Consider the following 12,859-nt stretch of genomic DNA (forward strand, 5'->3'; position numbering starts at 1 on the left):
TTTCACAATTTTATAGTAATTATTACATAAATGTCAGAATTTATTTTAGCCTGCTAAAAACTAATATTTAAAAACATGTTTCTGCCCAAAACTCCTACGACTCAAACGTAGGCTAACAGATTTGTAAAGGTATAAAATGGCATACGGTTTATAATTTTTTTATTTTGTTATTTTATTTATTATTTACATTATAATAGGGCTACAACATCACACCTGAAAAGATTGCAAATTTCCTTTTTCCTTATATGGTGTAAAAGATGCAGACCAGGTGATCCGTGATTGGCTAATATCCATGTCAATCATTGTATCCATGCGCACGCGCACTTGAGCCATGACAATTGTTGATAATCAACTGGAGTTATTTTTTTTCTTTAGAGTAAAATAATTTCAATCCTGGCCCTTCCCCCAGGGGGGCCCTTGGACCATACCACAACGAACATAAGGTACCGACTTGCATGAAGGGCTAATGGAAAACCCAAGGGATATGGTAAGAAAGAGTTTATTTGAGACCGCTTCCTTGATTTAGCGCAGTTAGCGGTTAGCAGTGTTAGCCGTGCTCTTTGTTTTGGTTGTCAGAAACAGATCCTGCTCGTCACACAAACTGCAAAATTTACCTCATTCAAATAACTCGTAATACTCTCTATGGTATGTAACAGCTTATTCAAGCTAGTTGTCCCACTAAATGGTGTAAATACCATTAATCATGTATGTGTTTTGTATAGGTGAAATATACCCGCAGGCCCATGTATGTGTAAATCTTTGTATTTCTGTTTGTGTCTCAAAAATATTCAGTAGACAGTATTTTTGGGGATCATAAACGCGTTAAGCCCGTTTTCATGAAACGTGTGTGTATGTAGAAAGCTCACTAGGTTTTGAGGCACAACAAATATGCATGTTTGTGGTGTGATATGACCTAAAAATCACTTCATGGTGGGTTATGGAGATATAAAATGTGTAGATTTTTAGTAAAATTGTATTTTAGTAGGTGGTAATGGGAATGGCATGCGTTCAGATGAAGAAAAGGGTCTGAAATTCCTTCTGAAATCAGGTCACAGTGGTTTGGACAAATCCGTATCTGTTGCACCAGTCTAGTGCTTAAATTGTGAAAAATATAAATATGTAGAACTGGAAAATACACCAGATGCCATATGGAAATATTAATTGAGATTCTTTTGCTTTGACTGTCTCCTGTCTTGAAATGTGCTGTGGGGATATTGAGTGCTGATGATATTGACCCTTTTAACACGATATTTGCTTTTTGTGACCCATGAGAACCTTAAATTTTATGCATGTGACGTAGTCTGCTTCCTAATTCCCAACTCATTAAAGCGTTGATGAATTAATATAAAGATTATGGTTATCACTGATGGTAATATTAATCATGCTGTATTATGTCAAAGGTAATCATTTATTGAAGTATTAGTGGTATATAAGCTAGCTTTAATCCTCGTCTTTCTTTGCTCTTCCATTATTTTGATGTTCATTCTACTCACACTTTTTTTTCTCTCCACATTTTTCACTCCTCTCGCCTCTTGGCGTAGGCTGAGCACACTCCCCGCTCAGAGCGGAAGAGAAGAGATTCTTTTGGGATGTTTGACGGGTATGACAGCTGCAGTGAAGACAGCAGTAGCAGCTCCAGCTCAGAGGACAGTGAGGATGAAGTCCCCAGCATCCCCGCCAGCCTGCCAATCATCAAAAACAACGGCCAGGTGTACACCTATCCTGATGGAAAAGCAGGCATGGGTTAGTAATTTGCATATATAGTAGGGTCCAAAAGTTTTGATTACACACAAAAATTGGTTTTGTTTTCCGTTCAGCCCTGGAAATAAATAGAAAGTATTATATTTTCAAGTCAACTTTCTGTTTTTGGAAATCGTTCATGGTTACAATATAATTTCTGATTTGGAAAAATGCAAATTGAACGTCACTATTTTAGACAACTAATTTAGCCCTCCAGAACAGACCAGTTTTGGCAGAAATTTCAGTGCATCATTAGTTCAATAGTGTGAATTTATATATATATATATATATAATATATATATATATATATATATGACTTATTTATTTGTTTTATTTTTTCCTCCTTGATGCAGCAACCTGTGAGATGTGTGGTATGGTTGGTGTACGAGATGCTTTCTACTCTAAAACAAAGAGATTCTGCAGTGTGTCCTGCTCTAGAAGCTATTCCTCCAATTCTAAAAAGGCCAGTATACTGGCAAGACTTCAGGTAACTACTCATATACTTAAGAAGCACTCCTAATCAAAACACTACCTGTATTGTTGTTCGTAAAATGTATTCTTCTTTTGTCCCATCAAGGGTAAACCACCTACGAAAAAGGCAAAAGTCTTACAGAAACAGCCATTAATGGCAAAGTTGGCAGCTTACGCACAGTATCAAGCAAATCAACAGAACCAAGCTAAATCAAAATCAGGTAAATATCCAGGTTTAAAGTGTCATTATGTTATTGTATTCCTAATTGATTAATAATCGGTTGTAGCAGTCGCATTACTTAAACACAGCATTATTTGTTCTTTTGCTCATGTAGTGGTTCCTGTTGAAGGATTTGACTGGGGCCAGTACATTTGTAGCAATAATCTTGTTGGGGCACCAGTCAGCTGTTTCAAACATGTGAGTACAGGCAGAGATTGAACGAACATTGTTTTGTGTTTAATGTTTTGACTGTTTTTAACTTGATCCTTCTTCAGGTGCCCATGGGTCTGTGCTGGGGTGACATAGCAGAGGGAGTGAGGGTGGAGGTCCTCAATTCTGACACAAACCTCTCCACAAAAGTTTACTGGGTAGCAGGGATAGTCAAACTGGCAGGTAATGTAGTTTAATGACTGCCTAGGCTTTTTCTGTTAATAATATTTCAAGTATAATAACTGGAAAAGGTATGATACATTATTTATTTTCATAATTTCTTAGGATTTAAAGCTCTTCTGCGCTATGAGGGTTATGATAATGACTCAAGCAAAGACTTCTGGTGTAATCTGTGTATCCCAGAGGTCCACCCTGTTGGATGGTGTGCTTCTAGTGGAAAGCCTCTGGTGCCTCCCAAATGTATGTAAAACATTAAGCCATTCTAAACGATGTAATAAGCTGGTTTCTTTGCAGTTAAGGTAGTGTGAAGTTGCCATTGCTGAATAGAAGTAATTATAATTTTTTTTAAATGTATTTGTTTATGTATATATATCATTTGTTTTCATAGCCATCCACCATAAGTATTCTAACTGGAAAGCGTTTCTTGTGAAACGACTCACTGGAGCCAAAACACTTCCACCAGATTTCGCCACAAAGGTAAGATACTCTATCCAAGCAGTGATCATGAATCTGTTCTTCAGTAGTGAGAGACTGGAAAAACCAGTGCAGCAAGATCTTCCTGATACGAAGATCACAAAGCAGTCAGGTGTCAGACTGATTTATTGTAACACAGGAAGCAGACATCGATAACTACGTTTACTTGCAGCTCATTGTTTGTCACTGAGATAAAGTGCAATAAATAAAAAAAATTGTGTAAACATTCTTGTTTACTTTTTTACATCTGTTTTTTTTTCTTCTGTTGTTTAACTCTTTGAGAGTAGCATCCAGTATTACTTTTAATTGTCTATAAAGGCATAATAAATAATATTATTAATATTCAATTAAAAACAAAAATTCAAAAAAAAAATGTAATACTTTGATTCAGCAGGGATGCATTAAATTGATAGTAAACGCAATGTTACAAAATTTATTTTTCAAATAAATTCTTTTTAAAATTTTTATTGACTTTTAAAAAATGTACCAGTTTCTATAAAACATTAATTAAATATAGTTTTAAAATTAAACAATATATGTAATTTTGAGCAATTAAATGCAGCCTTGGTGAGCATAAGAAGCTTCTATCAATTTTTTTTTTTTTTTTTACAAGTGTTACAAACCCCAGCCTTTGAATGGCAGTGTAAAAGTTTCCATCTGTGAGTAAAAACGATTTGTTTAAATGTTCAATTGAAGGTTCAGGAGAACATGCAGTACCCGTTTAAGAAACTGATGCGTGTTGAAGTTGTGGATAAGACCCACCTGTGTCGAACTCGTGTGGCCCTGGTGGAGCAGGTGATTGGTGGACGTTTGCGCCTGGTGTATGAGGAGAGCCAGGACGGCACTGATGATTTCTGGTGTCACATGTACAGCCCACTCATCCACTCCATTGGCTGGTCACGTAGCATTGGACACCGTTTCAAAAGATCTGGTCAGTGTGGGAGTCTGAATGGTTTTTGATGGACCTTTTCAAATTTGATTCAGCAAAAAATAAAACATTTTATGAAGCTAAACGTGTCTAACGTTGCCCTCTGCAGAGTTGACAAAGAAAATAGAGGGTCAGATGGATGCTCCCTCACTGTTGTTTCTTAAGGTATGTTTGTAATTGCTTTTTTAAATTCAGCTTGTGTTTACAGTCACGTTCATGTGTCACCTTTTGAACCCATAGATCAAGGATGTGGATCAGAGTGGAGAATGGTTTAAAGATGGAATGAAGTTAGAGGCGATAGACCCTCTAAATCTCTCTGCTATATGTGTTGCTACTGTAAGAAAGGTAAAATGCCATTTTGACAGTTTTCTCTATTGGACTCAAACATCGAGTTGGACAAAAAATCACTCTGAATTGATTATCTCTCTCAGGTGTTAGCAGACGGGTACCTAATGATCGGGATTGATGGTTCTGAGGCTGCTGATGGGTCGGATTGGTTCTGCTACCATTCAACCTCTCCATCCATCTTCCCAGTGGGCTTCTGTGAAATCAACAACATTGAGCTCACACCCCCAAGAGGTGCTTTTCCTCTCACTTCTGCAGTGTGATCTGATCTGATCTGACTGCATCACTCAATGAAATTTGGCCATTTTTGCTAATGAATCTGAAACTGCTTCACAGGGTACACCAAACTCCCTTTCAAATGGTTTGACTACCTCAGAGAAATGGGTTCAATTGCAGCCCCTGTGAAGCTCTTTAACAAAGTAAGTTTTCATGCATAGACTGTGAGGATTTCTTTTTATTTGTCAAATTATATGCATTGTGTTTTATCTTAAATTACACATTGGGATGCATGCATTAACTCATGATCTTTCATGCTCTCAGGAAGTACCGAATCACGGCTTCCGTACAGGGATGAAGCTGGAGGCAGTGGACCTGATGGAGCCGCGTCTGGTGTGTGTCGCCACAGTAACCAGGATCGTCCACAGACTCCTGCGCATTCATTTTGACGGCTGGGAGGATGAGTACGATCAGTGGGTGGACTGCGAGTCTCCAGATCTCTACCCTGTAGGCTGGTGCCAACTGACTGGCTATCAGCTGCAGCCGCCTGCCACGCAGAGTGAGTGAACAGTCCAGAAGATTCTGATTCTAGAAGGTTCAAACTGTTTCTTAGCAACACTGTTTATTCTCCCATTAAATAATTTTAAAGTCTTCATGGCCTTCTAAACTTCTAAGTTCTTTTGTTTTTTTTTAAATGGAGTGTCTATTTACACTAAGTGCAAATAGCCCACCTTGTTGGCAGAGTCTATTTACACCAGCTCCTCCCACAAACATGTTATAGGGCAAATTAACATATAAAAGATGGCTGTTGTCAGCCTCAGTAGTGTAGATGGTAAAGAGCCAATTATGTGACCGACCCGGGTTCAAATCCTTCTTTGACAGAAATTTTTCTTTCTTCCTTTTCAAATCTCCTATCACATCGGAAAGGCATTTATTTTCAATATAAATGAAGGAAACATATGGAAAAATAAAGTGTCAGGTAGTGTTAGGGAGGGATTTATTGTCCCAGTAATGTGGCATTCATTTAATAATTTGAATTAAAATTATAATTTACACTCAATACGTTATTACTGCATTCTGTTTTATAATATACTATAATACTGAAGTTTAGATAATTGCCACTATTTGCAATAAGTAGTATAAATAGGAAAAAATCCTAAAAAAAAAATTCTATTTTAACTTGGTGCAAATAGATTCTATCACTATCTGCACTTAATGTAAATATTATATTGTTAAAAATACTGCTATTTTCACTTAGTGTAAATTGGATCCATCACTATTTGCACTTGGTGTAAATAGCATCTATCCCTAAGAAAATATGCTATTTTCACTTGGTGTAAATAGCATCTAATTGTTATTTGCACGTTGTGTAAATAGACTCCATCGCTATTTACACTTAGGGCAAATAGCCATTGCTATGTAAATGACTTCTGTTATTGGCTGACCTCTGTATACCAGCATTAGTATACAGACACGTTAGAATGAAAGTTACTGAATAAACTTGGGCCCATCGTAATTGTAATTTATTTGAGTAGTGCAGTTAGGTAAAATGAGTAATTACTGCAGATGACCAAACCTTTCTTTTTGTCAGATCCAATCAGTCAAGTGTCCTTTTAACAGTTCACATAAAGGATAGCATGAGACACATGACTTATGTACTATGCAAAGTATGAATAATAGGCTAATCATTTTGATTATATCTATAATATATTATATATTTAATATATTTGGAACAATAAGATAACATATGTTAACTTAAAAAAATAAGCTTTATGTATTTATTATTTAATCAAAAATATCTTAATTTGGGTTCCAAAGGTGAACGAAGGTATTTTTAGAATAAGAGTGAGAGTAATTCATGACAGAATTAAAATTTTTGTGTGAACTATTCCTTTAATGATTGTTTGCATAGAATAATAGCTTGTCCCTTTCCTTCTCAGCCACAAGAGAAGCACCGCCAAATGTCTCGAAACAGAAAAAGAAGACTGCACAGTATAAAGGACAAAAGAAAAGTGAGTGCAATCTTTTCTATCTGTCATCTGCTTTCTCCTCTAACGGAACACTGATTTTTGGGTGCAAAATTGGTCCAGGAGCCGTTTCTTCTGGGTTTTCCTCAGCTTTGGGTCTGGTCTGGTTCTGTTTGATAGTCGGTACCAGTTGTCACGATTTAGAAGGGTCATGGATAATCACAGACAACTGTACCCCTCATCCTTATACCCGGGTGAGAAAGTACGCTCCCTCAGGGTGACGGAATCTGAGCAAATGTTTGGTAGGGATTTGGAGTCATGTTGGGTTCCACATTGTCTTTTCTCAGGGCTTCAGTTTCTGAACACAATCACCCTTCTGTCATGTAGAAATCAAATTAAGGTTCAGATCTGAGTTGAAATTTGGGCTCAGCCGGAGGAAGGCCCGCAGTTTTGTGGAGTGGCGCTCGGTAGCCTGGGTAACCTCAGTAACTTCGGTAACCTCAGTCTGGCTTGGTGTTTAGAGAGGAAGATTCCAGTTGGGAGGAGGCCGATCGTTTTGGGTGGGCCTCTGAGGAGGAGGAGCTTCTCGGGCGATGAAGAGCAGACTCCGCCCCATTACCTGTCCCACTTCTCTGGGTCCGGGCGACCTCCCACCTCAGGTGTAGAGCGTGATCGCTCTCTCAACTCAGGTAACTCAATTCTCCATCACTCAGGGAGAGGGTGCCACAGTCCTCATTCCTGTAGAACTTTTCAGGTCGGGCCGGCGGGAGGAGTTGCACATCATCAGGACTCTGAGTAATTTGTGCTGCTTACACCATTAACAACAGCTGCATGATAAAGAAGGGAATTGTCTTCGTGGTCCGTTTCATCCCACACCTGACCTTTTCAGTTACTTTAGGGTGGTGTGAATTCATCGTTTTTGGATGTTAAAAAGAATAGGTCACCAAAATGACTGTCAATTGTCACGGTTCTTTAAAATTTTCTTTAAAGGGGTCATATGATGCTTTATTTTTTTTTTAAAGATCATTATTTTGTGTATTTGGTGTAACTGAATATGTTGACATGCTTTAATGTAAAAAAAAAAAAACCACATTTACACAAACTGTAGATTATTGTAGATTATTGCCCTCTCTCAAATGTTTAATTTTCTACAAAGTCCCTCCTTCCGAAAAGCGCAGTCTGTTCTGATTGGCCATCTGACCCAGTGCATTATGATTGGCCGAACACCAACACTCATCGGAAATGTAATGCCCCTTTCCATAATCATGAGCTTCATCTTTCAAACTAAATGTAATGACAGTTAATAATGTCCTTAGTTTTACCATTAGTTCAAGCCTGAAAGTGGAACAGTGGTGTGACCGATACTGTGATGAAGCTCGTATGTGTTTGCAGTACACAAGCCCCAGACGATAAAGACACCCGTCTCCTCTGTGTGACCGTCTCTCTCACACACCCGTGTACGCGGACACACACTCGACGCAACATGACAACATCTCCCTGACATGACTGCTTCAAAACTAACTGCAGTTACTGAAACCAGGCCTTCTTTCTTTGGATGAACATTTGGGTGTTGTTACGTAAATATTTCCACATAGTGACATAGACATGTGGGGGCGTGTTTAAATGAGCCATTTTAGGAGGTGTGGCAGAGTCTTAACTTTGATAAAAAATATCTCTTTGGATTTGAGACTTTAATCTTTACAAATCTTCTTCATGCACCAAGAGCTTGTAACACTCCAAAGAGAAAGAACAATTTTAATCGCATCATATGACCCCTTTAAAACCTGTATGATTTGGAACAGAGAAGGTTGGGGGGGTGTTTGGAGGGGTTCAGAGGGTCAGTCTGTTTGGTATGTTTTGAAGATTCAATTGTGTATGACCCTGTTTATGCAAAAGCAATAAAAAAAGAGAATATTTTAGTTACTTTTTTTCAGTTTAGCACAACAAAATGGTACTGGTGCCATCAAGCTCCAAACACACCATTTAAAAAAGGTCTGTTAAATTAAAATGATCTTAAAAGTAGTTATGACTCATGCACAGTATTCTCTCTCTGTGTGTATGTGTGTGTACATAAAAATAAAAATTCTTTAATATGGGACTTTAGAAAAAGAAAACCTTTCAAAAACATACCATTTATATCTATCTATCTATCTATCTATCTATCCATTCTTCAGCTGTAGGTTGCTTTGACCATTTTCTTTTGAAGCCATACATGATGACACGAGGGTGTGTAAATGACAGCATTTTTATTTTTGATTGAACTGTCTTTAAATATTACATGTAAGTGTTTGAGTCTACTAAAATTCTTAAACCTTGCGTATCGCTGCCTGGTTGATTTCATTATGTGAATGCTACAACATGCTTCTTCTTTTGGCACCTAATTTTGAAAACGTAAAAATGGAAAAGGTTGGTTTCTGTTGGTTATTGCAAAAGTTTATTTTAAGTTTTTAATTTAAGTGTAGTGATACTTCTCCTTTCCACCCATAATTCTCTATATCCGAGTGTGAATTTTATTTGTATTTTTTAGTTGTCCTCTTTTACCAGTGTGTTTCATTTTATGGATTGGTGTTCTTGTGTCTTGCTCTTGTTTTCCAGAGGCCTCACTGCAGATTAAAGAAGAGACTCCTGAGATTGACGAGTTCACGTTCTCACAAGGCATCTCGGACCAGGAGAGCAACGGCTCAGGCAGTTACTACATCAGACAGGAGCCTTGAGCAGCATCAGCCATCACAGAGCCTCACCTCACTGCCAACAGCACTGGAAAAATCCCACTCGGAGCGATGCACACGAGGCCTGGAAGAAGACACAGTGGCTTCCCCTCAAACCAGGTCTCTCTCTTTTTTTTGTTTCAGGTTTGAAAAGCTTGAAGAAAGGACTTCTCAGACATTGATCCGAGAGAGAAGGGTGTGTATACGAGAGGATTTTGTTTGAAATAGAGATACTGTTTTGGTTTTTTTCTTTGTCCTGACTTTTCGCCCTCGGTGGACTTTTTCCTCCTCCGTGTTCATTGTACTTGAAGTTTTCTTCACTTTTTTTTCCTGTCTTTATTTCCCCTTTTGGTGAGAAGAAAAAAAAAGTTTTTGGGGGGGGGTAAGATTTGAGTACCTTGTGTGATTCTCGCGCTGTTTCATTTGTTCTGGATGGGTGTGCATTTGGTAAGAGTAGTAAAAATCTATATCGAGACAGTATATTCATATATGTATGACATTCATATTAAACTCACATATATAAATCTTTAAACGTATAAATATAGTAGTGGAACTGGGGATGATGGTATTAAAATCAAACCTTACTGGTATGTAGAGTAGGACTAATGGAAAACACTCACAATTTGCACTACAGGGATAAAAATAGATGTTTTGGCCTGTATAACGATAGTAAAAACCTGCAGCTTTATTGTATTATGTGATTAACAAACAATTATAGAAGTGGGATGTGCTCAAGTCAAAGTCAATATTGTGATATGCAAAAAAAAAAAAAAAAAAGTTATTTGATGTTTATGTTTTTAATTTGTTCTAAAGAGCCATTTTTATACGGGCGGTCAGAGTATTTTGTGAGTCGTCGAATAAACCGTAAGCAATCACTGCTACCTGAACACTACCTTCCTGGCATCCTTGATGTTGACGGCACAGCAGAGGATTCTTCTGGTAGACTTTTCTAGTAGTATCGCGAGTCTCTGAACAATACAGCGCCAGCTTGATTGTTTGCCAGCCTCTCTGTTCACGCATCTGCAAGGAATCGCATCACAACCCATGCATTTTTCTTAACTCGCAACATTCATTCCAGAAGAAAACCATTTTTACTACCTCTAAAGTAAAAGGTGATTTTTGAAATACGCAAAGATCTTGGCCTCACTAAGGTTGCAATAGGTAGTTTTCATGCTCTGTTTGAAAGGATATATATTCATTATATTTTATGCAAATGGCACCTATCCATACTTGGACACATGGCTTATTTCACTTTCAAAGTCTACACATCATTTATATTTGTATCATAGCATGTTATCAACAGAGTTCTTGAAATGGAAAAGAAAGTTATGCAATAATAATGTCTGTTGTTTTATGATGTCTTACTCTAAAAACAGCTCATAAATATATAGACTAGAAACATTCTATAGACTTAAAACAAAATATTCTTACAATATATTGTGACAAAACTGTGACAATTTTCTAAGAGCTAGACTTGAGCTTTCCCTCTTACAGATTGTTCGGAGTGTAAATAACCTTTATAACATCCTATAGAATCAACCGATATAATTTGCATAGTGGTTTATCTTAGTATAACTATAAGCTCTATTCAGTACCAGTAAGGTTGTTGGTGAACTCTCAGGAAACGTTTCTCATCGACTTCTGCTTTATTTGAAGACTCGCAGCTGTTACTTCTAAGATCATCCGATTCTACTTGGTTTCCGATATTTGAAGCCCCTGACAAATGTGACCACATCATTGTTTCCCTCTGGTTCATCTTTGCTTGCATTCATCAAATGCTGAGTACATTTTGTAAATGGTCACCCACATGTTGTAGTTAGATCCATGTTAAATTATGGTTTGTTGTATAAAGATCCAATGTATTTCTTTTTTTAACAGGTGTTTTTTTTTTTTTTTTTTTTCATATCTCTCTCTCTCTCTTGTTGGGTTTTAACAGATGTTTGTATTAAATCATTATAAATTGGTTTATTTTTGTAGTCATTTTTGGGTTTCTTCTGTAGCTGTTGTGTTGTTAGCATGTGCAGTTTTCCAAATGTAAGGCACTGTCGTGTATTTAATTTGTAAAAGTCAAACTGGGACTTCATTGCTACATTTTACATCAGCAACCATATCGATATTGTCATGTTCATACTTCTTCCTACGATGCTTATTCTTCATGAAAAATAGCATTATTTTCATTGCCATTGGTTTTCCTCATAAACCCCATCCATAGCGTCAGGATTTAGGTACACACTGGTTACGATCATACTTGCCAGCTATTATTTTTATTACTATTATAATAACAAGACCAAAATCGAAATCATTTGCAATTAAAATGACTGTTGAGGCAAATTTAGCTGCTACCCTCAAATGAATTTAAGCCCTAACGCACAACTTCACCTTTTTAAGTAAACACTCTCTCGTCAACAGAATTGATGCCTTATCCTCTGTTATGTTTTTTCTCTACACAAGTAAAGCTATTGAGTCAAACATAGAGAAGCAGAATACAAAATCTAAAGAAAAAGATGTTGTCCAGTAGAGTGATTATCAGTGCATGCAGCAATGTGAGAATCTTATGAGGGCCAGTGTTGTTCTGGTCTCGATACTAACACGGGTTTTTGTGACGTTCCCTCTGTCCTCAGTAATCACATCATGGTGCTATATATATATATTTGATAAATCATTCATTAGGTCTATTAAAAGAAGAACTAAGTCTGTAATTATAAGTTGGAGAGCTGGTGATTATAACTTCAGATCTGTATTTTGGATACAAGTAGCCGAAATCATTTGTTATAACAATGGGGAAAAAAATAATTAAGAACTAACATTGACCCTCATGGTATATAGAGGTGAGGGTGGTGGGTTTGTAACTTTTTTGATAGAGTCTGTATCTGGTCTTTGCTTTATTTCTGATGATGATGATGATGATGTGTGTTGTGATATGGGGTTTGATAGCTTATATGTATATAGTTCAACTGTGGGAGGGGGGGCTTTTGTTGGTTGAATTTTATGTTAATTTGTTTACAAGCATTTCAAACTGTTTCCGCATGGCTGTGAAAATGTATCTGTTGAATTTGAAAAAAAGAAGAAAAAAAAAAAGAATTTTTACACTGAATTAAAAATGATACTAAACATTTATCTGCTGAAGTTGGTTTCTCTTCTTGGTAATTTATTATTACATTTTATTAAAACACAAAGTGATTCTTGAGAACCATTCTCCTAATCTTAATTGATTCAGTTCAGTTGCATAACTATAAAATTAATCAGTCATACTGTATGTACAGTATGTACGAGTGCAGTGACAAACTCCTGTGCTCCACTGTACTCTGAACAAACAAGACACACAAGAGTAGTGTTTTACATGTTTCACATCTGTGTGTTGTACGTGGCTATTTATTTTGTTTGTTTGCAATGTTACTAC

The 12,859-nt window shown here is 37.0% G+C and overlaps 1 protein-coding gene across 2 annotated transcripts; it reads left to right on the plus strand.

Moving 5' to 3' along the window:
• The first annotated feature begins 319 nt into the window (after window positions 1–319).
• Window positions 320–12,576, plus strand: LOC113111639 (MBT domain-containing protein 1-like). Of its 2 annotated transcripts, XM_026276593.1 has the most exons (17): window positions 320–487; window positions 1,542–1,743; window positions 2,094–2,227; window positions 2,318–2,432; window positions 2,547–2,629; window positions 2,707–2,824; window positions 2,927–3,061; window positions 3,210–3,298; window positions 3,992–4,226; window positions 4,333–4,388; window positions 4,464–4,568; window positions 4,655–4,802; window positions 4,905–4,987; window positions 5,109–5,343; window positions 6,725–6,796; window positions 7,273–7,440; window positions 9,347–12,576. In XM_026276593.1, the coding sequence occupies exons 1-17, from the start codon at window positions 467–469 to the stop codon at window positions 9,463–9,465; spliced, it is 2,118 nt and encodes a 705-aa protein (XP_026132378.1). In that variant the 5' UTR covers window positions 320–466; the 3' UTR covers window positions 9,466–12,576. The 2 variants fall into 2 exon arrangements, with proteins under 2 accessions (XP_026132378.1, XP_026132379.1); XM_026276594.1 differs by lacking the exon at window positions 7,273–7,440.
• Window positions 12,577–12,859: the final 283 nt, after the last annotated feature.

Source organism: Carassius auratus, chromosome 12 (genome assembly GCF_003368295.1).
Source record: "Carassius auratus strain Wakin chromosome 12, ASM336829v1, whole genome shotgun sequence".
Taxonomy (NCBI): Eukaryota; Metazoa; Chordata; class Actinopteri; order Cypriniformes; family Cyprinidae; genus Carassius; species Carassius auratus.

Bases quoted from the DNA above. Each gene is read 5' to 3' on its own strand.
- LOC113111639 (XM_026276593.1), top strand. From the start codon at position 467: ATGGAAAACCCAAGGGATATG. The intron at 2,228-2,317 runs GTAACTACTCAT...TGTCCCATCAAG, and splicing joins GTATACTGGCAAGACTTCAG to GGTAAACCACCTACGAAAAA. The intron at 4,389-4,463 runs GTATGTTTGTAA...TTGAACCCATAG, and splicing joins CCTCACTGTTGTTTCTTAAG to ATCAAGGATGTGGATCAGAG.